This window comes from Saimiri boliviensis, chromosome 14 (assembly GCF_048565385.1).
Source record: "Saimiri boliviensis isolate mSaiBol1 chromosome 14, mSaiBol1.pri, whole genome shotgun sequence".
NCBI lineage: Eukaryota > Metazoa > Chordata > Mammalia > Primates > Cebidae > Saimiri > Saimiri boliviensis.
Genome location: NC_133462.1, coordinates 17625874 through 17646165, shown reverse-complemented (window position 1 = coordinate 17646165; position 20292 = coordinate 17625874). Strand labels below are relative to the sequence as shown.

The window sequence follows — 20292 nt, the reverse complement described above, 5'->3', positions numbered from 1 at the left end:
GGACAGCACCTCCGAGCGCTCACCCAGCAGCTCCTGGAAAGCCGGGCATCTCCCTCGCTCACAGATCCACAGAGGGCTTCGTCCTGACCATTTATTGGGGACTTTTTGGTCAGCACTGTGGGAGGGAAGGAGGGAAGGAGGGAAGGAGGGATGGAGGCCTCTTCCTCTGCTTCTCCCATCCCTGGAACCGTAAAGCCCAGATGTCCTGCTTGCCACGGGGACCCTCAATGATAACAGGGTCAGTGACTGACTCTGAGGCACAGGGATGGAGGACAGGTCGACCCGGGGTCCAGGGGCCCAGGTGTGGAGCTGACAGGAGGATCGCAGGTATCAGGATGGGCTCGGGAACACAGGTCCCAGGTGTCTGAGATCTCCTGAGCTCCAGGAAGCAGTGACACCCCCAAGGACTGCCATGGGTGGGTTCTCAGCTTGCAGCAGGCTGGCCAGGGAGACCAGGCTTCCGGGGCTGGTTGGGGCCGATGTACTGGAGAGGCACGTGGGTGGGGGCCGTGATCCGATCAGTGCCGAGGTAGGGCTGGAGGGCGGGCGGCACAAGCACCGAGCCGTCCTGGGGACAGAGCAGGCCTCAGGATGCTGCAGAGGCCCCACTCCTCCCCCACGCTGAGTGGCCTCTCTGCGTGGGACCCTCGACCCCTCACCTTTTGCTGGTTACTCTCCAGGAGTGCGATGAGGAGGCGAGGGACAGCACAGGCAGTGGCGTTCACCTGTGAGACAGCCGTGCTCGGAACCAGCCGCCCAGCCCACCCCACCCCAAGCCCGGCCAGGGGAGGGGCCCAGGTGGGTGGGTCTAGGGTGACAGGCTGAGGGCGAGGGCGCAAGGGCAGGAGGCTGTGCGGGTCTCACCGTGTGGGCGAACTGCAGCTCCCCAGCTTCAGTCTGGAACATGATGTGGAGGCGGCGGCTCTGGAAGTCCGTGCAGTTGGAAGCACTGGTGACCTGGGGTGGGGGGTGGCAGGCTGAGCAGATCAGGGATGGGGGCAGGTCCATCCTCCTTCCCACCCCGCATGTCCAGTGGCTCGGGGCTCACCTCTCCAAAGCAGCCACGGCCTGGCATCCAGGCCTCAATGTCAAACTTGCGGTAGGCGGGGAGGCCCAGTTCCTGGGTGGGCATGTCCAGGACCCTGCAGCCAAGGTCAAAGGCGTGGTGAAGGTCAGCGGGTGAGAGGAGGAGCAGGGAGAAGGAATGGAAGCAATGGAAGAGAAGGCAGCCAAAAAGCAGGAAAAGGCCCAGGAGTTCGAGACCAGCCTGGGCAACATAGGGAGACCTCATCTATTCAAAAAACAACAAACAAAATATATAAAGAGGAGGCGATGATAGGGAAAGGAGAGTCGTGAGGCCAGGGGTGGTGACGGAGAAGGTGGCATACAGAACAGGAGGCACGAAAGAGGCTGATGGGGAAGGAAAGGCACGTGGCAGGGTCTACCGGCTGTTCACAGTGGCCATTTGCACCTTCGAACATTCTTTTTTTTTTTTTTTTTTTTGAGACGGAGTTTCGCTCTTGTTACCCAGGCTGGAGTGCAATGGCACGGTCTCGGCTCACCGCAACCTCCGCCTCCTGGGTTCAGGCAATTCTCCTGCCTCAGCCTCCTGAGTAGCTGGGATTACAGGCACACGCCACCACGCCCAGCTAATTTTTAGTATTTTTAGTAGAGACGGGGTTTCACCATGTTGACCAGGATGGTCTCGATCTCTCGACCTCGTGATCCACCCGCCTCAGCCTCCCAAAGTGCTGGGATTACAGGCTTGAGCCACCGCGCCCGGCTGTTTTTTTTTTTTTTTGAGATGGAGTTTCACTCTCGTTGCCCAGGCCGGAGTGAGTGTAATGGCATGATCTCGGCTCACTGCAACCTCCGCCTCCTGGGTTCAAGTTATTCTCCTGCCTCAGCCTCCAAAGTAGCTAGGATTACAGGTATGTGCCCCACCACTCCTGGCTAATTTTGTATTTTTAGTAGAGACGAGGTTTCTCCATGTTGGTCAGGCTGGTCTTGAACTCCTGACCTTAGGTGATCCTCCTGCCTCGACCTCCCAAACTGCTGGGATTAGGGGAATGAGCCACCACGTCCATCCTACATTTCCAGTTTTTTTTACAATGGGTCACCCAGAAAAGCAGCCCACATTTTTCAGCCTCTCCCGAAAGCTGCGTGTCCCTGACAGGGTGAGAGGAAGTGGGGCTTGCAACCTCTGGCTTCTCCCGTTCCCAGCCCCGCTTCCCATTGGGTGGTGAAAAAGCTGCACAGATAAGACAGATGAGGCAGAGGCCCAGGGAGCGGGGGCAGGCAGCAGGAGGAAAGGGGCCTGGGTCTCCACCCTGGGGCACCCTGTGTTACTCTCGCTTCTGTTTTTTTTTTTTTTTTTTTTTTTTTGAGACGGAGTTTCGCCCTTGTTACCCAGGCTGGAGTGCAATGGCGCGATCTCGGCTCACCGCAACCTCCGCCTCCTGGGTTCAGGCAATTCTCCTGCCTCAGCCTCCTGAGTAGCTGGGATTACAGGCACGCGCCACCATGCCCAGCTAATGATTTTTGTATTTTTAGTAGAGACGGGGTTTCACCATGTTGACCAGGATGGTCTCGATCTCTCGACCTCGTGATCCACCCGCCTCGGCCTCCCAAAGTGCTGGGATTACAGGGTTGAGCCACCGCGCCCGGCCTTCTCGCTTCTGTTAATCCCATGACAGACCACAGGCTCACCGGCACACAAACCGGAATCCTGTCTATGCCCCTGTAATCCTTGTACAGGAAAACGGGGGCAACGTGAGGGCTGGAGAGGTGGTTCGAGACCAAGCAGCAGCTGGCCAGCCCCTCGTCCCTCCCTGCCCCACCCCAGCCATCCCGGGGCCCCCAGCCCCTCTCCACACCGGAAGTGCAAACCCAGCTCTGTCAAGATCTCCATCTGAAGGGCCAGGAACTCCTCCAGCAGCTGTGAGCTCTGCTCCAGCCCGGGGCCTGTCACCCCAAACATCTCCACCTGAGACAGAGGGCAAGGGAGTCAGGAGGCTCTGAGCTGTTGGGGTGACCCCCCCACCCCAGCCCCGCTTAGGCGCCGTGACACCAGCCTTGGTGAAGTGGTGGACTCGATACAGCCCCCGGGGGTCCTTTCCCGTGTTTGTCTCTGCCCGGTAGCAGGTGCTGGAACAAACCATCCTGGCAGAGAGCAGGGGAGGTCGGGTCAAGGCGGGCAGAGTAAATGTCACAGGTAGGGTCACGGTCTGAGGAAACCAGGTGTTACCTGACTGGCAGGTCCCTGAAGGCCACGCTGTGGTCCATGAAGTAGCCTGGGAAGAGAAGGGGACCACAGGGTGAGCCAGGGCTGCCAGTGCCCCAAGGACGCCTTTGTGAGAATAAGAGACACTCCCGGCTGGTGGGTGAAACCCCAGGTCAAGGCATGGGGCTCGACTGTCACTGCACAGTTGTGCAGTAAACAACCTACACAACCGTACATGTTGGCCCTGGGGCTGCTGAGCTGCTCTAGGCAGGGCGCCACCCCCAGCCGCCCCTGGATGCTCCCAGTTGTCCTCCCACATCGCCCCTGCTCCTCCCCCAGTGCCCACCCAGGTGCTCACCTGCAAGCCCCACCTCTGATGTTCCAGCCAGGTTGAGATCTTCGAAGCGGGAGGGGTCGATATTGTAAATTTGGGATGGGTTGGCATTTGGTGTCATCCCGCAGCCTTCCTGGGGGAGGAGGCCAGGCCACAGGGGTCAGGGTAAGCCCAGCCTCTCCCGTTTTACAGTCACAACCCCAGCTCCTCCCCTGGACACATCTGGAGTCGCCCTGGCCTTCCTGGTATGGCCTGGACCCCTCAACTCAGCCCCAGGGAGGTCTCCTCAGGTCTCCCTGCCTCAGGCACCCGCAACAGGACCTGACACCCACGTGGCCGAGGGGAGCGGGGTGGCCTCACTCACAAACACTGCTCCTCGGAGAAGGTCTGGCACCGTCATGGGGGTGAAGCCCTGTTCAGGAGAGAGGGTGAGTGAGCAGAGCTGGCACTCCCACCAGATGCCAAGCTCAGCCCCAAAGAAGGGGTGCTGCAAAGTGAGCCAGTGGCTTCCAAAGCCCTTCCTCCTCAGATGAAACTGAGGCAGGGGCTGGCGCAGTGGCTCACAGCTGTAATCCCAGCACTTTGGGAGGCCGAGGCGGGCAGATACCTTGAGGCCAGGAGTCTGAGATCAGCCTGGCCAACATGGCAAAACCCCATCTCTACTAAAAATACAACAGTTAGCCAGCATGGAGATTGTGCCACTACACTCCAGCCTGGGTGACAGAGCGAGACTCCATCAAAAAGACAAAAAATATTAGCTGGCATGGTGGCACGTGCCTGTAATCCCAGCTACTTGGGAGGCTGAGGCAGGAGAATCGCTGGAACCCAAGAGGTCGAGGTTGCAGTCAGCCAAGACTGTGGCCCTGTACTCCAGTCTGAGTGACAGAGCGAGACTCCGTCTCAAAAAAAAAAAAAGTACAGATCTGGCCAAGCCCTCGCCTGCTTAAAAGCCTCCCATGGTGTCCTAGTACCCTCTGGAAATGTCTGAGTCCCTCACCATGACCAATGCTCCATGCAAGCAGCCCCTGCCGTGTTTTTTTTTTTTTTTTTGAGACGGAGTTTTGCTCTTGTCACCCAGGCTGGAGTGCAATGGCGCGATCTCGGCTCACCGCAACCTCCACCTCCTGGGTTCAGGCAATTCTCCTGCCTCAGCCTCCTGAGTAGCTGGGATTACAGGCACGCGCCACCATGCCCAGCTAATTTTTTGTATTTTTAGTAGAGACGGGGTTTCACCATGTTGACCAAGTTGGTCTCGATCTCTTGACCTTGTGATCCACCCGCCTCGGCCTCCCAAAGTGCTGGGATTACAGGCTTGAGCCACCGCGCCCGGCCCCTGCCGTGTTTTAATGCACGCTGTGATTCCCAGATCACCACACAAGCAGGCAATGAGGTGCAGGGGGTACCAAGCACAGCCTCGAGGCCCAGCTGCAGACTGGCTGTGGGACCGTGGGCTAGGTACCTTCCCCTCTGGACCTCGATCCTCTCTCTGAAGTGGGGATGGTGACGGCACCCACTTGATGAAGTTGTCACAAGGGCTAAATGTGTCAGTGATACACGTGAAGCTCTGAGAGCAGTGACTAGGGCGGAGCAGTGACCCCATCGCCCTCTGAGGCTCAGCTTCGATGCCACCCCCTCCAGGCAGCCCTCCTATCTTGGCCCATACCCGGTGGAGAAGTTTGTTGAATGTGAAGTTGACCAGGCCGTGCTGCAGGAGGGCCCCAGCCCCTCGTAGGTAATAGGAACGGTGGCCAGACACGTGGGACAGGCGCCTGGGAGACAGACAGACAGGTGGGTGTGCACATGGGCCAGGCTGGCAGGGAACGTGGGGACACAAACAGCTGGGGGAAGAAGCCCAGCTGCTGGGTGGGGCTGGGGCATCAAAGATTCATGGCATTTCCACATCTCACGCTGAAGCCAAAGGGACAGGAGCGGCCACCAGCTGTCGGGGTGCCTGCGGCTGGGATGGGGTGCTGGGAGCCGGGAGAGGGGCTCACTTCTGACGGATGATGTCGAGTTTCTCGCCGATTTCCAGGTGGCCCCGGGGTTGGAAGGAGAAAGCTAGATGTGGGTGAAAAGCACCGGTGTAAGCGGGGCAGAGAGGGACGCAGCTGAGATAAAGGCTTCCAGAGACGGGAGGGAGGAGGGGCGGTGAGAGAAAGGAAGGGAAGGGCAGGAGGAGAGAAGGAGAAGGGAGAGGAGGGCAGGGAAAGAGAGGAGAGGGAGCGAGCGAAGCGGGGGAGGGAGAGAAAAGCAGCGACAGGGAGAGGAAATGAGACGGAAGCAGGGGGGATAAGAGGGGGCGGGGTGGGGAAGGCAGAGTCTGAAACAGAGGAGAGAGGCCGCAGGAGGAAGGGAGGAGGAGGATCAGAGAGAAGGACACACAGAGTCCGGGAAGAAAAGCCCTGGAGACAGGGACCAAAGCAAGGGGGTCAGAGAGAGACAGACAGACAGACACAGATATACACAGACACACAGGTAACACAGCTACAGACACAATCACACACACAGATACACACAGACACACAGATAGACACACACATAGACATACAGATATAGTCACATACACGGATACACATACACACACATATACACAGACACAGACACCATCACACACATAGACACACAGACACAGGCACACACAGATATACAGACACACACACAGATATACACAGATACAGCTACACACAGATACACAGAAAGACACAGAAACACGGACACGTACAGATGCACGGACACACAGATATAAACACAGACACACAGATATACACACACAGATACCGATGACACACAGATACACACAGGACACACAATACGCACACACACGATGCATACCCACAACACAGGGTGGGTCTGCCCAATGGTGAGGGAGAAAGAATGGAAACCCAAGGACCACCTCTCAGGGGCAGCTCAAGCCTGGTCAAGGGGAGCCACCTCCTGTAGTACCAGGAGTTCTCCAGGCTCCAGCCACATTCCCAGACTGTGGGGGCCCCCAAGCCCAGACTCCAGATCCCCCATACCCCAAGGCTCGTCAGCTCCCAGGCCTGGGGTGTGGCCCACCTGGCTTGTCTCCGACCACGTGGAGCACTCGAGCCTGGCTCTCATCCCCGACGGGCTGCAGGGAGACAGCAGCAGTCACAGGAAGGTGGGCCTGGGTGGGCCCCTCGCCTCCCTGCCACCCGGCCTGGCGCTCACCACGTCTGGGTGGGTCTGGTTGGGCAGCCTCAGCGCCTGCAGGTAGAACTCCTCTTCAAGCTGGGCCTCCCTGGGGTACAGGGGAACAAGCTCCTTCCGGATCTCCCGGCCGCGTGCCCGCAGACTCTGGTACTGGGGGTCCTGGGGGCAGCGCGGGTGGGGTCAGGACTCCCTCAACCAGTGTGACCTTGATCCTGATTGGCAGAGCCCCGGGGGTGGACATTCATGTCTCTTCTTAGGCCCAGCATCCTGAATGTCTTTGCAAAAACTTCCCTCACCACCCCACGGCAGATTCTTGGGGACAAAGAATCAGGCCTGGCCAACTGGAACGTTCTATTGCCTTGGCCACAATGACTGGCTCGGAGACAGGCACCCGACGCCAGCTGAACTCATGAGAATCAGCCCCAGGACTTTAACTGGAGCTAGCAGGAAAGTGTGCTTCACTTTGCCTCCCACTTACACAAGGGGAGAAAGATGGCCTGGGAATGCGAGAAACGCAGGACCAAACATGGAGCCAGTGCCTGGATCCAGCCGCACCTGAAGCCGCTTTTAGTTTCATGTATCAATACGGCCTATCCCCACCCCCCACCCCCCCACCCCCACCCCCCAACTGCCTTAAACCTGTTTGAGTTGTTTTCCGTTACTTACAATAGTGGAATGGTGACTGGCAGAGTATCCTCCCTGCCCACCCCCCACCCTGGACAGGACATCAGCTCCCCACAGTACCTGCTGCACTTCACCATGGTCTCGGTTTGCCTGCCAGGAAAGAGACAGGGTGGGTGATTAGGCTGATGCAGTTGAGGGTGGGGAAGAGAAAAAAGGAAGGGTGAAAGGTCAAACAAGGCCAGAGGATCCTAGTCTCCTGCTCTGTCAGTGCCTCAGTTTCTCTATTGGTGACGCTACAGAGACAAGATAATTAACAGTAATCACAGCTGCAGCTGTGCTGCCTCCACGCCAGGCTCCGTGTATAGAGCTCTCCATGACCCGAGTTCTTCACAATCCACTCTAGGAGGCAGGCATTCATGCAAACCCCGAGACATGGTTTTGCTCTGTGTCCCCACCCAAATCTTATCTCAAATTGTAATTCTACCTGTTGAGGAAGGGACCTGGTGGGAGGTGATCGGATCCTGGGGGTGGCGTCCCCCATGCTGTTCTCGTGACAGTGAGTTCTCACAAGATCTCATGATTTCAAAGTGTTTGGCAGTTACCCCGACTAGCTCTCTCTGGCCGCCCTGTGGAAGGGAAAGTGCCTTGCTTCCCCTTCGCCTTCCACCACGACTGTAAGTTTCCAGAGGCCTCCCAGCCACGTGCACCTGTGAGTCCATTAAACCTCTTTTCTTTGTAAATTACCCACTTTTAGGTATTCTCTACAGCAGTGTGAAGATGGGGCTGGGAGTGGTGGCTCACAACTGTAATCCCAGCACTTTGGGAGGCTGAGGCAGGCAGATCACCTGAGATCTGGAGTTTGAGAACAGCCTGACCAACATGGAGAAACCCCATCTCTACTAAAAATACAAAATTAGCCAGGTGTGGTGGCACATGCCTGTCATCCCAACTACTCGGGAGGCTGAGGCAGGAGAATCACTTGAACCTGGGAGGCGGAGGTTGCAGCGAGCTGAGATTGTGCCACTGTACTCTAGTCTGGGCGACAGAGCAAGACTGTCTCAAAAAGAAAGAAAACAGACTAATATACTCTGTAGATACGAAAATGGGGCCTTGGAGAGGCATTTGAGGCCCTCCAACCAAGGGCCCTCGACGTTCTGAAACTTCCATGATCCTAAGCAGCTGAGGGAAGTGGACAGCCTGGGTCTGAATATTGGGCACCTACCTCTGCGAGCCTTTGGGCAAACCTCTGCCCCCCTGAGCCTCAGTATCCCCATCTGTGAAGTGGGATGGTAACAGGACCCCCTGGCAGGGCTGTCGTGCAGCTTCCCTGAAAAGATGAGTTAGCCCTCAAAAGACATCAGACGACCCACTGCGTTGCTTTCACTGGCTGTCGGTGACGCACACAGCCTGAGGCTTGCAAACCAACCGCCTGGGTGCAAACCCTGCCTCTCCCACTTCCTGGCTGTGAGCCTTAGGGACTTTTTTGGGTTGTTTTTTCTTTGAGACAGGGTCTTGCTCTATTGCCCAGGCTGGAGTGTGATGGTGTGATCACACAGTTTGAGGCTGACTGCAGCCTCAAACTCTTGGACTCAAGTCATCTTCCTGCCTCGGCCTCTAGAGTAGCTGGGACTGCAGGCGCATGCCCCGATACCTGGCCACTTAGGCCCATTTTAATGTCTTAGGGCCTTACTTTTTCCCAGCTATAAAACTGGGTTTGTACTGTTCTTGTGTCAGAGGTTGCTGATTAAGAGTATGGAAGCCGGGCGCGGTGGCTCAAGCCTGTAATCCCAGCACTTTGGGAGGCAGAGGCGGGTGGATCACGAGGTCGAGAGATCGAGACCATCCTGGTCAACATGGTGAAACCCCGTCTCTACTAAAAATACAAAAAATTAGCTGGGCATGGTGGCACGTGCCTGTAATCCCAGCTACTCAGGAGGCTGAGGCAGGAGAATTGCCTGAGCCCAGGAGGCGGAGGTTGCGGTGAGCCAAGATCGCGCCATTGCACTCCAGGCTGGGCAACAAGAGCGAAACTCCGTCTCAAAAAAAAAAAAAAGAGTATGGAAAGCACCTGGCATGGTGCACAGCAATTTCTACACAAGGTCTGCTTTTCTCATGACTGTTTTAAAGCCCGCTGTTGCAGATGCTTTTGGTTACCTAACCCAAGATCCTTCCTTCCAGGCCGGGCACAGTGGCCTGGAATCCCAGCACTTTGGGAGGTCAAGGCAGGTAGATCACCTGGGGTCATGAGTTCAAGACCAGCCTGGCCAACATGGTGAAACCCTGTCTCTAATAAAAATGCAAAATTAGCCAGGCGTCGTAGCGCATCTCTGTAATCCCAGCTACTTGGGAGGGTGAGGCAGGAGAATCAGTTGAACGTGGGAGGCAGAGGGTATAGCAAGCCACCGCACTCTGGCCTGAGCGACAGAGGGAGACTCTGTCTCAAAAAAAATAAATAAAAATAAAATAAAGATCCTGGCTGGGAGGCCAAGGCAGGCGGATCACCTGAGGTCGGGAGTTCGAGACCAGCCTGGCCAACATGGAGAAACCAGTCTCTACTAAAATTACAAAATTAGCCAGGTGTGGTGGGGCACACCTGCAATCCCAGCTACTTGGGAGGGTGAGGCAGGAGAATTGCTTGAATTCAGGAGATGGAGGTTGCGGTGAACTGAGATTGTGCTGTGGTACTCTAGCCTGGGCAAAAAGAGACAAACTCCATCTCAAAAAAAAAAAAAAAAAAAAAAAAAAAGATCCCTTCTCTCTGCTTCCCCACAGAACTCTGACTCAGTTCACCCTTCCCTGGCAGCTGCAGTTTGGGGGACATGGGCCCCACCTATGCTGGCGGCCTGAGCAACTGCAGTGGGGTGGGGCTCTGGGCCGGGGGACACGCGGGGACTCTGTTGGATGCTTCAGGAAAGGTGTCCTTGCTCCTGAAGAAGGAGCTCAAGCCAGAGAAGTCCCTGTCTCCTCCCCCACTGGCACAGTCACGTGAGGAGACGCTGGACTACAGCAGCCATCTGGAAACCCTGATGGGGAAACTGAGGAAAGATCAGTGCAATGACGTTGCCGGTGCAGAGAAGAGGAAAGTGCCTGGGCTGGGGATGCTGGAAGAGCCACTAATCAATCAATCCTAGGGATGCCAGCGTCCTGCACAGTGTGCTACGTGAAGAAATGCAAGTCCACGTTGTTCACGCTATTTATTAATTTATTCATTTATTTACAGACAGATTCTGACTCTGTTGCCCGGGCTGGAGTGCAATGGCGTGATCTCGGCTCACTGCAACCTCCACCTCCTGGGTTCAAGCCATTCTCCTGTTTCAGCCTCCCAAGTAGCTGGGATTACAGGTGCCCGCCACCACGCCAGCTCATTTTTGTATTTTTAGTAGAGGTGGGGTTTCACCATGTTACCCAGACTGGTCTCAAACACCTGACCTCAGAGGATCCTTCAACCTAGGCCTCCCGAGTAGTTGGGATTACAAGCGTGAGCCACTGCGCCAGCCTGTTCAAGCTCTTTAAATTGAGTTTCCTGTTACCTGTGTCAACAGACATGCTCGCAGCCACTCCCCACCCACTCAGGGCCCCACGCTCACCAGTAGGGCCTGCACTGCCTTCGTCACGGCTGCCTTCTCTTCCTCCAGGCTCCGGATCTGTTCCCGCAGCTGCCTCAGCTCCTGCCATGTTGAGATCTGGGTGGACATAAGAGGGAAGGAGGTGAGCAGTCACTGATCCTGCCCTTCTCTCTGGAGCCCACTGGACACCTGGACCTGTGGCGGGGTGAGGCAGAGATCCCTACCCAGCCCTCAGAGGCCATCTTGCCCTCTTCCCCTTCAGTATTGGAACGCCCTGAGGTTCAGCTGGCCACACAGCTGCCCAGAATTAAGACACACTGGCTGAGTGTAGTGGCTCACACCTGTACTCCTAGCACTTTGGGAGGCTGAGGTGGGCGGATCACTTGAGGTCAGGAGTTGGAGACCGGCCTGGCCGACACGGTGAAACCCCATTTCTACCAAAAACACAAAAATTAGGTGGGTGTGGTGGCACGTGCCTGTCATCCAGCTACACGGGAGGCTGAGGCGGGAGAATCGCTCGAACCTGGGAGGCGAATGAAGGGCGTAGTGAGCCGAGATCTCACCACTGCTGGAGCCTGGGGAACAGGAGCAAAACTGCATCTCAAAAATAAAAAATATTTATCTTTTACTAAACTGTAAACTCAGGTCACGAGAGGGCACAGTGGGGTAGTTACGATCATGGAGTCTGGGTGTGGTGGCTCACGCCTATAATCTCAGAATTTGGGGAGGCTAAGGCGGGAGGATCACTTGGGCACAGGAGTTCAAGACCAGCCTGGGCGACATAGCATGTTCCTGTCTCTACAAAAAATACAAAAGCTTAGCTGGGTGTGGTGGTATCTGCCTGTAGTCTCAGCTACATGGGAGGCGGAGATGGGAGGATTGCTTGAGCCCAGGAGTTCAAAGTTGCAGTGAGCTATAACTGTACCACTGTCCTCCATCCTGGGTGACAGAACAAGACCCTGTCTCTTAAAAAAAAAAAAAAAAAAGTGGATTCTGGAGCCAGGAAACGCAGGCAAAAATTCCCACTCTGGCCAGGCGCGGTGGCTCAAGCCTGTAATCCCAGTGCTTTGGGAGGCTGAGGCAGGCGGATCACGAGGTCAAGAGATTGAGACCATCCTGGCCAACATGGTAAAACCCTGTCTCTACTAAAAATACAAAAATTAGCTAGGCATGGTCCCATGCCTAGCTAATTAGCTATATAGCCTGTAGTCCCAGCTACTCGGGAGGCTGAGGCAGGAGAATTGCTTGAATCCGGGAGGTGGAGGTTACAGTGAGCAAAGATTGTGCCACTGCACTGCAGCCTGGGGCCTGGTGACAGAGGGAGACTGTCTCAAAAAATAAAATAAAATAAAATAAAATAAAATCCCACTCTGTCACTTTCCAGTTGCATGACCTAGCGCAAGTGAATTAGCTTCTCGGGGTCTTAGTTTTCTCTCTGACAAAATAGGGGAAATAATGGCAATTACTTCATAGAGTTATTGTGAAAATTAAATGAGGTTAAAGTGTATAAAGCACTTCAAACAGGCCGGTACGGGAGTCCAAGAGAGGACTGGGAAAACATGGGACCCCACCATCCCTAACACCTCACCACAGAGATATGGTGAACCTGGTTCTAATTCCCGCACCCCCACTTTTTTTTTTTTTTTTTTTTTTTTTTAAGACCGAATCTTGCTCTGTTGCCAGGCTGGAGTGCAGTGGTGCGATCTTGGCTCACTGCAACCTCCTACTCCCTGGTTCAAGTAATCCTCCTGCCTCAGCCTCCTGACTAGCTGGGATTACAGGCACTTGCCAGTACACCCAGTTATTTTTTTTTTTTGTATTTTTAGTAGAGACAAGGGTTCATCATATTGGGCAGGATGGTCTCGATCTCTTGACCTTGTGATTCTCCTGCCTCAGCCTCCCAAAGTGCTGGGATTGTAGGTGTGTGCCTGGCCTCTAATTCCCTTTTGTAAGTGCTAGCAATTGTATTATTATTCACCGCACATTTGCAACATCTGGAACACTGGAACATACAGTTGCACCTTAAATGTCAATTTAATAAAACCATTCATTAATGGATTCATTCATTCATTCATTCAATAACCCTATTTAACTGCCTGCTGCGTGTGGGGGAGGTGTAGAACTCTCCCTAAATCTCTCTCCAAAGGCAAATGCTCCAACACATCCCAGCCCCGACCCCGTGCGATTCACACTCGGCTCCCCATTTTCGTGTGTGTGTGTGTGTGTGTGTGTGTGCGCGCGCGCGCTGAGATGGAGTCTCTCACTGTTGCAGGGGCTGGAGGGCAATGGCGTGATCTCGGCTCACTGCAACCTCTGTCCCCCCGGGTTCAAGCGATTTTCCTGCTTCAGCCTCCCGAGTAGCTGGGATTACAGGTGCCTGCCACTACGCCCAGCTAATTTGTTGTATTTTCTTTTCTTTTCTTTTTTTTTTTTTTTTTGAGACGGAGTTTCGCTCTTGTTACCCAGGCTGGAGTGCAATGGCGCGATCTCGGCTCACCGCAACCTCCGCCTCCTGGGTTCAGGCAATTCTCCTGCCTCAGCCTCCTGAGTAGCTGGGATTACAGGCACGAGCCACCACGCCCAGCTAATTTTTTTTTTGTATTTTTAGTAGAGACGGGGTTTCACCATGTTGACCAGGATGGTCTCGATCTCTCGACCTCGTGATCCACCCGCCTCGGCCTCCCAAAGTGCTGGGATTACAGGCTTGAGCCACCGCGCCCGGCTGTATTTTCAATAGAGATGGGGCTTCACTATGTTGGCCAGGCTAGTCTCAAACTCCTGACTTCGTGATCCGCCCGCTTCGGCTTCCCAAAGTGCTGGGATTACAGGCGTGAGACACCGCGCCCGGCCTCCCTTCGTGGTCTTAGGGTAAGGCTGGCATGACATTGGAGAACGGAGGACAGTGCCACACAGCAAGGTCCTAGAGGACAGTAGGTAGGTACCCAGCGAGCAGTATGAAACAGGCACATAATGGGTATCTAGGACACAGTAGGCATTTTTGGCACAGAGTAAGGCCTCAGCCCTCATTGGACAACTGGCACATAAGGGGTGCCATGCACAAGACGTTGGCTCAACTTGGGAAGGAACTAAAATTCCTGCAATAAGTTCGCCCCCTGCTGGAGCGCATCTTGTAAATCCAATTCTCCCAAAAAGCAAACCACTGTTTCCCGCCGGGCGGCGCAGGCGCACTCACGATCGCGGGCAGGTCCGCCGAGCGCAGCACCCCCTTGCGGAGCTCCAGAGCGCGTGCGGCCTCTTCTGGGCTTGCGCAGAGCAGCTCTATGTCCAGCCGAGGGAGTTCGCTGTAGCCCTCGCGCGCATGCTCGTACAAGAGGTTCCGGTTTCGTTTCTCTGTAGAGAAACTTCTCCTTGGACTGTGGTTGGAGATGCAGCCTTCCCGGGGCCGGAGTCCCCGACGAGTCAACAAAGGCCACAAGCGCCGCGCCACGGACGCAGCCATCTTGGACCAGGGACAGGGCGGCACTTCGTCCCGCCTACTCCGCGTTTAGACCAATTGTAAAGCAAGTACTCTGGTTCGGGACGAGCAAATCATATCCTGAGGGAAGTTGACCGAGATAGAGTCCGTCGTCGCCCAATCGCCGTCTGTGTCCCGCCTCTTCGGTGACGCGAAGGCGAAACCAGCCAATCCCTGCACGGATAGCGCCCGGAAGAGGCTAGAGGTAGGTTTCAGCGTGTCCGCGACCTCACCGCTGGAGCCCCTTGAGGTCGGTGGCATCTTGGGGTCCTCCAAATCTACCAGGCTCTCTCCCCAGTTTCCCACTTCCTCTTATGTGCGGGCGAGAGTGGCTGGGTCCTCAGAGACCACTCAGAGCGAGGCTAAATTTACGGAGGGACTTTGTGTTAGCAGCATGAGAGGTTGTGGTTAGCCCTAAAGAGGGACTTCCTTTGATTTAACCCAGAAGGTCCTGAGAGCGGATCGGGGACCATTTGGGGAGCGGCCACATCTCCCTCCTTTCTGAGTCTCTTATCCCCTACCACAGGGACGGCCCAGGCGGCAGGATGTCCTGGTCTGGCCTTCTCCGTGGCCTCAACACGTCCCTAACTTGTGGTAAGTGGGGGACTCGGGCTTCAGGGACGAGGCTAGAGAATGAGGGTTACTCACTCTGAGTTATTGTGTGTCTCCGCCGGAGCCCCGAGGGAACCCGGGGATGGAAAAACACGGTGGGGTTTGGCGGAACAAGGGCTGCTAGAGCAAGAGGTTGGAAGCAGCTGCATGGAGGGCTACTGCGTGTCAAGCGGGGTTTGCGTCAATTTTATTATTTAAGCTCTCCCTCTGTCGCCCAGGCTGGAGTGCAGCGGTGTGATCACAGCTCACTGCAATCTCGACCTCCCGGCTTCAAGTGATCTTCCTGTCTTAGCCTCCCAAATAGCTGGGACCACAGGCCTGCAGAACCACAACCAGCTAATTTATTTATTTATTTATTTTTTTTTGGTAGAGACGGAGGTCTCCCTATGTTGCCCAGTCTGTTCTTAACTCCTGAGCTCAAGTGATCCCTCCACAGCCTCTCAAAGCGCTAGGATAACATGCGTGACCCACTGAGCCTATTATTATTTTAAACAGCATCAAAAGTAATGCTTCCTGGCCGGGCACAGTGGCTCAAACCTGTAATCCCAGCACTTTGGGAGGCTGAGGTGGATGGATCACCTGAGGTCAGGAGTTTGAGACCAGCCTGACTAACACGGTGAAACCCCATCTCTACTAAAATTACAAACATTAGCCGAGTGTGGTGGCGGGTATCTGTAGTCCCACCTACTCCACAGGCAGAGACAGGAGAATTGCTTGAACCCAGGACGCAGAGGTTGCAGTGAGCCGAGATCACGCCGTTCAACTCCAGCCTGGGTAACAGAGCTAGACTGTCTCAAAAAGGTTCCTTGAAGAATAAAATGAGTTAATTCACGTAAAATGCTTAAAAGAGAAGCTGACGCGTGGTGGTTAGTAAATGTTAGCTAGTATTACTTTGATCTGTAAATACCGCTAGACATGAATAAATGCATCTTTGTCAAGTGCCTGAAACAATGCTTAGAACACCAAAATTGAGTTGCCGCTGTGTAAGATCTGTTCTCTGGGATGATCACCCCTTTTGGCCCTCTCCAGGCCTAGCCTTGGTTCCCCGGCTCTGGGCCACCTGCTCCATGGCTACCCTGAACCAGATGCACCGGCTGGGGCCTCCCAAGCGGCCGCCTCGGAAGCTGGGCCCCACGGAAGGCCGGCCGCAGCTGAAGGGTGTGGTCCTGCGCACGTTCACCCGCAAGCCCAAGAAGCCCAACTCTGCCAATCGGAAGTGCTGCCGCGTGCGGCTCAGCACGGGCCGCGAGGCTGTCTGCTTCATCCCCGGGGAGGGCCACACCCTGCAGGAGCACCACATTGTCCTCGTGCAGGGCGGCCGCACGCAGGACCTGCCAGGTGTCAAGCTCACCGTTGTGCGTGGCAAGTATGACTGTGGCCACGTGCAGAAGAAGAAGTGAGCGCTGGGGACCCAATGGGCTGGGCACCTATGCAGAACATGAACCTTCCGCTCCGGGCTGCAGCAGGGTCCCCGGATGCTGGCTCTTGCGCCTCTGGAGGCAGCCAATCTTGGATTCAAAGCCTGGCTCTGCCTCTTCCATCAGGACCACTATTAAACCATAGGAATCCTGGGGGTGCAAAGGGTGCCATTGTGTGCACACCCTTGGCTCCTGTGTTTAGAGGGGTGGCCTGAGGGGCCTTTTCTGCTGGGACAGACACTGTACTGCCCTCTGCTGGGAAGGGGTTTTAATAAACAGATCCTGGCGCTCCTGAAGTGAATCCCTTGTGGAGTATCTGCCTTCCATGTGGCTGTGGCAAGGGACGTGTCTGACATTAAGTTTACTCCTCCAGAAAATAGCTCCTTTGGTGGTATCTCCTCTGTTTGGTTTGGCAAAGATTAAATTCGATGCTCTAGTGCATAACACACAGAGCGCTACTCTTTTTTTTTTTTATTTTTTCCATTTTTTAAGACAAAGTCTTGCTCTTTCTCTAAAAAAAAAGCTCCAGCCTTGACTTCCTGGGCTCAATCGATCCTCCTGCTTCAGCCTCCTGAGTATCTGGGACCACAGGTGTGTGCCACCACACCTGGCTTATTTTTCCATTTCTTTTTTTTTTTTTTTTTTTTTTTTTTTTTTTTTTAGACGGAGTTTCGCTCTTGTTACCCAGGCTGGAGTGCAATGGCGCGATCTCGGCTCACCGCAACCTCCGCCTCCTGGGTTTAGGCAATTCTCCTGCCTCAGCCTCCTGAGTAGCTGGGATTACAGGCACACGTCACCATGCCCCGCTGATTTTTTGTATTTTTAGTAGAGACGGGGTTTCACCATGTCGACCAGGATGGTCTCGAACTCTCGACCTTGTGATCCACCCGCCTCGGCCTCCCAAAGTGCTGGGATTACAGGCTTGAGCCACCGCGCCCGGCTTATTTTTCCATTTCTTAAGAGTGGGAATCTGGCTTTGACATTCAGGCTGGTCATGAACTCTTGGCCTCCAGAGATCCTTCCACCTTGGCCTCCCAAAATGCTGGATTACACACGTGAGCCACCATGGCCAGCCAGTGGAATTGTTTTTATATTATTATCAGTCTGACACACCTGGGCTCAAATCCCGGCTCCCTGTCGTAATTGCTATGAGACCTGGCTATGTTAGTTCCCACTATGGACCTCAGTTTCCTCCCTTAGAAAATGGCACTGATGGTAATACTGATTGTACATGATCACGTGTTTGGCCATATAAGATTTAAGATATGAAAAAAAAAAAAAAAGATTTAAGATGTGGGGGCGGGGTACGGTGGCTTGCCTGTAATCCCAACACTTTGGAAGGCTGATCACCTGAGGTCAGGAGTTTGAGAGCAGCCTGGCCAACATGACAAAACCCCATCTCTACTAAAAATACAGTAATTACCCAGGTGTGGTGACATGTGCCTGTAATCCCAGCTACTGGAGAGGCTGAGGCAGGAGAATCGCTTGAACCTGGGAGGTGGAGGTTGCAGTGAGCTGAGATCTGTATCAATGCACTGCAGCCTGGGTGACAGAACGAGACTCTATCTCAAAAAAGAAAAAAAAGAGGTGGAAACTGTACCATTGGGCTCTGGAGCCCAGCGCTGATCCAAGCCCCGCCTCCCCTACTTACTGGTTGGGTAACCTTGGGCAGGCATTTACACTCTGAGCCTGGACCAAAGGTGCTGACCAGGGTGCATGCCTGAGAGCTGTTCGGTGCCTCATAGCCGTCTCCGCGTTCTGCACAGCGCCCGGCACACAGCCTCCCGAGGGTCTCCTGATTGTAAAACGGGAGGCCACAAGGTCTTTTAGGATCAGAGTTGGTGGTGGACAAGTGCACTGATTACAGATCAAAATCGCCCATCCCCTTGTATTTAGCACCAGTTTTATTGAGCTAGTTTGTTGGCCATGCCTAGCTGGGAAATAGAGAAGTAAAGGGAGATGCTTTTCCTCATGGCACGCCTTGCTCCAGGAGTCCATACAGGAGTGTGGCGAAAAGGAAGTGTTACCTGGCAGGAAGCTGCCCCTCAAAGCAAGGGCAGGAGGTGGGGGTGGGTGACTTGGCCTCTGATAGAATTCTGGAATTCTGATGAGAGAGGTGCCAGCCTGGCCCAAACAGGAGATGCTGATGGGCAGTGCTGGCCACGTTGCACAGCGATGGTCAGTCACCCAGCCCCGTGGCGGGATCCCAGAGACCACCCCAAACAGCAGAGGACCCTGTTGGTCTCAAGGACAGACTGGCTGACCTCTGCTCCCGGCCAGTGATCGTTACCCCAAAAACATGCTGGCAGATCTCTGCTCCCTGCATCAGCGGCTTTCCCCCTCTCTTACAAATCCTGGTTTAGCCTTTGTCTTATGACTGAGTCCACCGAGATCCTTGCAGGAGACAATTTGCAGGCAAAAGAACTAAATGTCTCTTTCCTGACACCTCCATCCTGGGAAGCTGAGGAAGCTGTGAGCAGCCTGGTTTGTCACATAGCATGACGGCTACCACGCTGAAGCAGTAGGAAGCGGGTTCATGGAAGGTGTGCTGAGAACCAGCTACATGCCCCCTCTACTGTCTCTGGGTATCCTCTGGCTTCTGGCCACAAGGTTGGTCTTTTTTTTTTTTTTTTTTTTTTATAGGGTCTTACTCTCTTGCCCATGCTGGAGTGCAGTGGTGAAATCACAGCTCACTGCAGCCTTGATCTCCTGGACTCAGGCAATCCTCCCACCCAAGCCTCCCAAGTAGCTGGGATGACAGGTGACACCACCATGCCTGGCTAATTTTTTAAAAATTATTTGTGGAGACAGCGTCTCACTGTGTTGCCCAGGCTAGTCTTGAACTCCTGGGCTCCAGTGATCCTCCCACCTCGGCCTCCTGAAGTGCTGGGATTCCACAGGCGTGAGCCACCGCACCCAGCTGCAAGGCTGGTCTTGACTGATGACTTCCAGCAGACAGTAGTCCGGTCACTAGGACAGACGGATCCTGACCCTCACACTGGAGTGGGTCACAAGAGCACCATAGTGCCCCACCCAGGAACGCGTGTCTCTCCCGTACTGCTCAAAAGATACGTATCGGATGCCCTTGCCAAAGTTGGTGAAGACGTGGGAGACCTGCAGGGGGAAGGGGAGTGAGAGGGTGAGGGCCTGCGGCCCCCTTTCTCTTCCTCCACCTCAACAGAGGCAAAGGCTCTGAGATGGGGGCATGCCTGGAGCTGCCTGAGGGGAGGAGCAGGAGAAGGGGTCATGGAAGTGATGGGCAGATAACAGCCTTGTGGGCCACAGGAGGACTTTGGCTTTTTCTTTTTATTTTCTTTTGCAATTTAAAAAAGTCGAGATAAAATTTTCATAGAACAAAGTTCACCATTTTATATATTTATTTATTTTTTGCGACAGAGTCTCGCTCTGTCACCCAGGCTGGAGTGCAGTGCCATGATCTCGGCTCACTGCAACCTCTGCCTCCGGGTTCAAGAGATTCTCCTGCCTCACTCTCCCCAGTAGCTGGGATTACAGGCACCTACTACCGTGCTCAGCTGATTTTTGTATTTTTAGTAGAGACAGGGTTTCACTATGTTGGCCAGGCTGGTCTCGAACTCCTGACCTCAGGTGATCCGCCCACCTTGGCCTCCCGAAGGAATTACAGGCATGAGCCACTATGCCCGGCCAAGCTGTCACTTCCAAGTCCTCCCTCCCCCAGCCTCTGGCAGTCACTAATCTCCTTAGTGTATATTTCATATATGTGGAATCATAAAGTATTTGTCATTTCACATCTGGCCTCTTTCACTCAGCTTAATGTTTGCAAAGTTTACTTACATTGCAGCATGAACTGGTGCTTCATTTTCCTTGGCTGCATAATTCTGGCTTTT

General features: G+C 54.5%; 3 protein-coding genes across 5 annotated transcripts in view; 1 reads left to right on the top strand and 2 right to left on the bottom strand.

The window, feature by feature from the left end:
• Nucleotides 1-77: 77 nt before the first annotated feature.
• SARS2 (seryl-tRNA synthetase 2, mitochondrial) lies at nucleotides 78-14466 on the bottom strand. 2 transcript variants are annotated; one of them, XM_003943119.4, is made up of 17 exons: nucleotides 14115-14466; nucleotides 10943-11038; nucleotides 7476-7505; nucleotides 7210-7286; nucleotides 6750-6819; nucleotides 6615-6669; nucleotides 5552-5615; nucleotides 5221-5326; nucleotides 3922-3969; nucleotides 3582-3690; nucleotides 3248-3293; nucleotides 3075-3162; nucleotides 2877-2986; nucleotides 1049-1142; nucleotides 865-957; nucleotides 660-725; nucleotides 78-568 (listed from the first exon to the last, which is right to left on the bottom strand). In XM_003943119.4, exons 1-17 carry the CDS (start codon nucleotides 14379-14381, stop codon nucleotides 425-427), a joined length of 1563 nt encoding a protein of 520 aa, XP_003943168.1. In that variant the 5' UTR covers nucleotides 14382-14466; the 3' UTR covers nucleotides 78-424. The 2 variants fall into 2 exon arrangements, with proteins under 2 accessions (XP_003943168.1, XP_003943166.1); XM_003943117.3 differs by lacking the exon at nucleotides 7210-7286 and having other exon boundaries at nucleotides 6750-6890.
• A 31-nt stretch (nucleotides 14467-14497) lies between these two features.
• MRPS12 (mitochondrial ribosomal protein S12) lies at nucleotides 14498-16722 on the top strand. The gene is made up of 3 exons (XM_010330952.3): nucleotides 14498-14601; nucleotides 14923-14990; nucleotides 16038-16722. The coding sequence occupies exons 2-3, from the start codon at nucleotides 14942-14944 to the stop codon at nucleotides 16406-16408; spliced, it is 420 nt and encodes a 139-aa protein (XP_010329254.1). The 5' UTR covers nucleotides 14498-14601; nucleotides 14923-14941; the 3' UTR covers nucleotides 16409-16722.
• Nucleotides 16723-18202: 1480 nt separating this feature from the next.
• Nucleotides 18203-20292, bottom strand: part of FBXO17 (F-box protein 17) — a 39018-nt gene continuing 36928 nt past the window's right edge. The window contains exon 6 of one of the 2 annotated variants that reach the window (XM_039466803.2): nucleotides 18203-19540. In XM_039466803.2, the coding sequence (XP_039322737.1) occupies nucleotides 19397-19540 (144 nt within the window). In that variant the 3' untranslated portion in view covers nucleotides 18203-19396. The remainder of the gene's footprint in view (nucleotides 19541-20292) is intronic. The other variant, XM_074386389.1, reaches the window with a different exon arrangement.

Excerpts from the sequence above, each read along its gene's own strand:
- SARS2 (XM_003943119.4), bottom strand. The coding sequence starts at position 14,381 with ATGGCTGCGTCCGTGGCGCGGCGCTTGTGGCCTTTGTTGACTCGTCGG. Across the intron at positions 6,820-7,209 it reads GGCCATCTTTCTCCCCTTGT|GGAGGCCCAGCTTGAAGAGG; the intron begins GTAAGTGGGAGG and ends CCTGTACCCCAG. Across the intron at positions 6,670-6,749 it reads ACCAGACCCACCCAGACGTG|CCCGTCGGGGATGAGAGCCA; the intron begins GTGAGCGCCAGG and ends GTCTCCCTGCAG.
- MRPS12 (XM_010330952.3), top strand. The coding sequence starts at position 14,942 with ATGTCCTGGTCTGGCCTTCTCCGTGGCCTCAACACGTCCCTAACTTGT. Across the intron at positions 14,991-16,037 it reads CAACACGTCCCTAACTTGTG|GCCTAGCCTTGGTTCCCCGG; the intron begins GTAAGTGGGGGA and ends GGCCCTCTCCAG.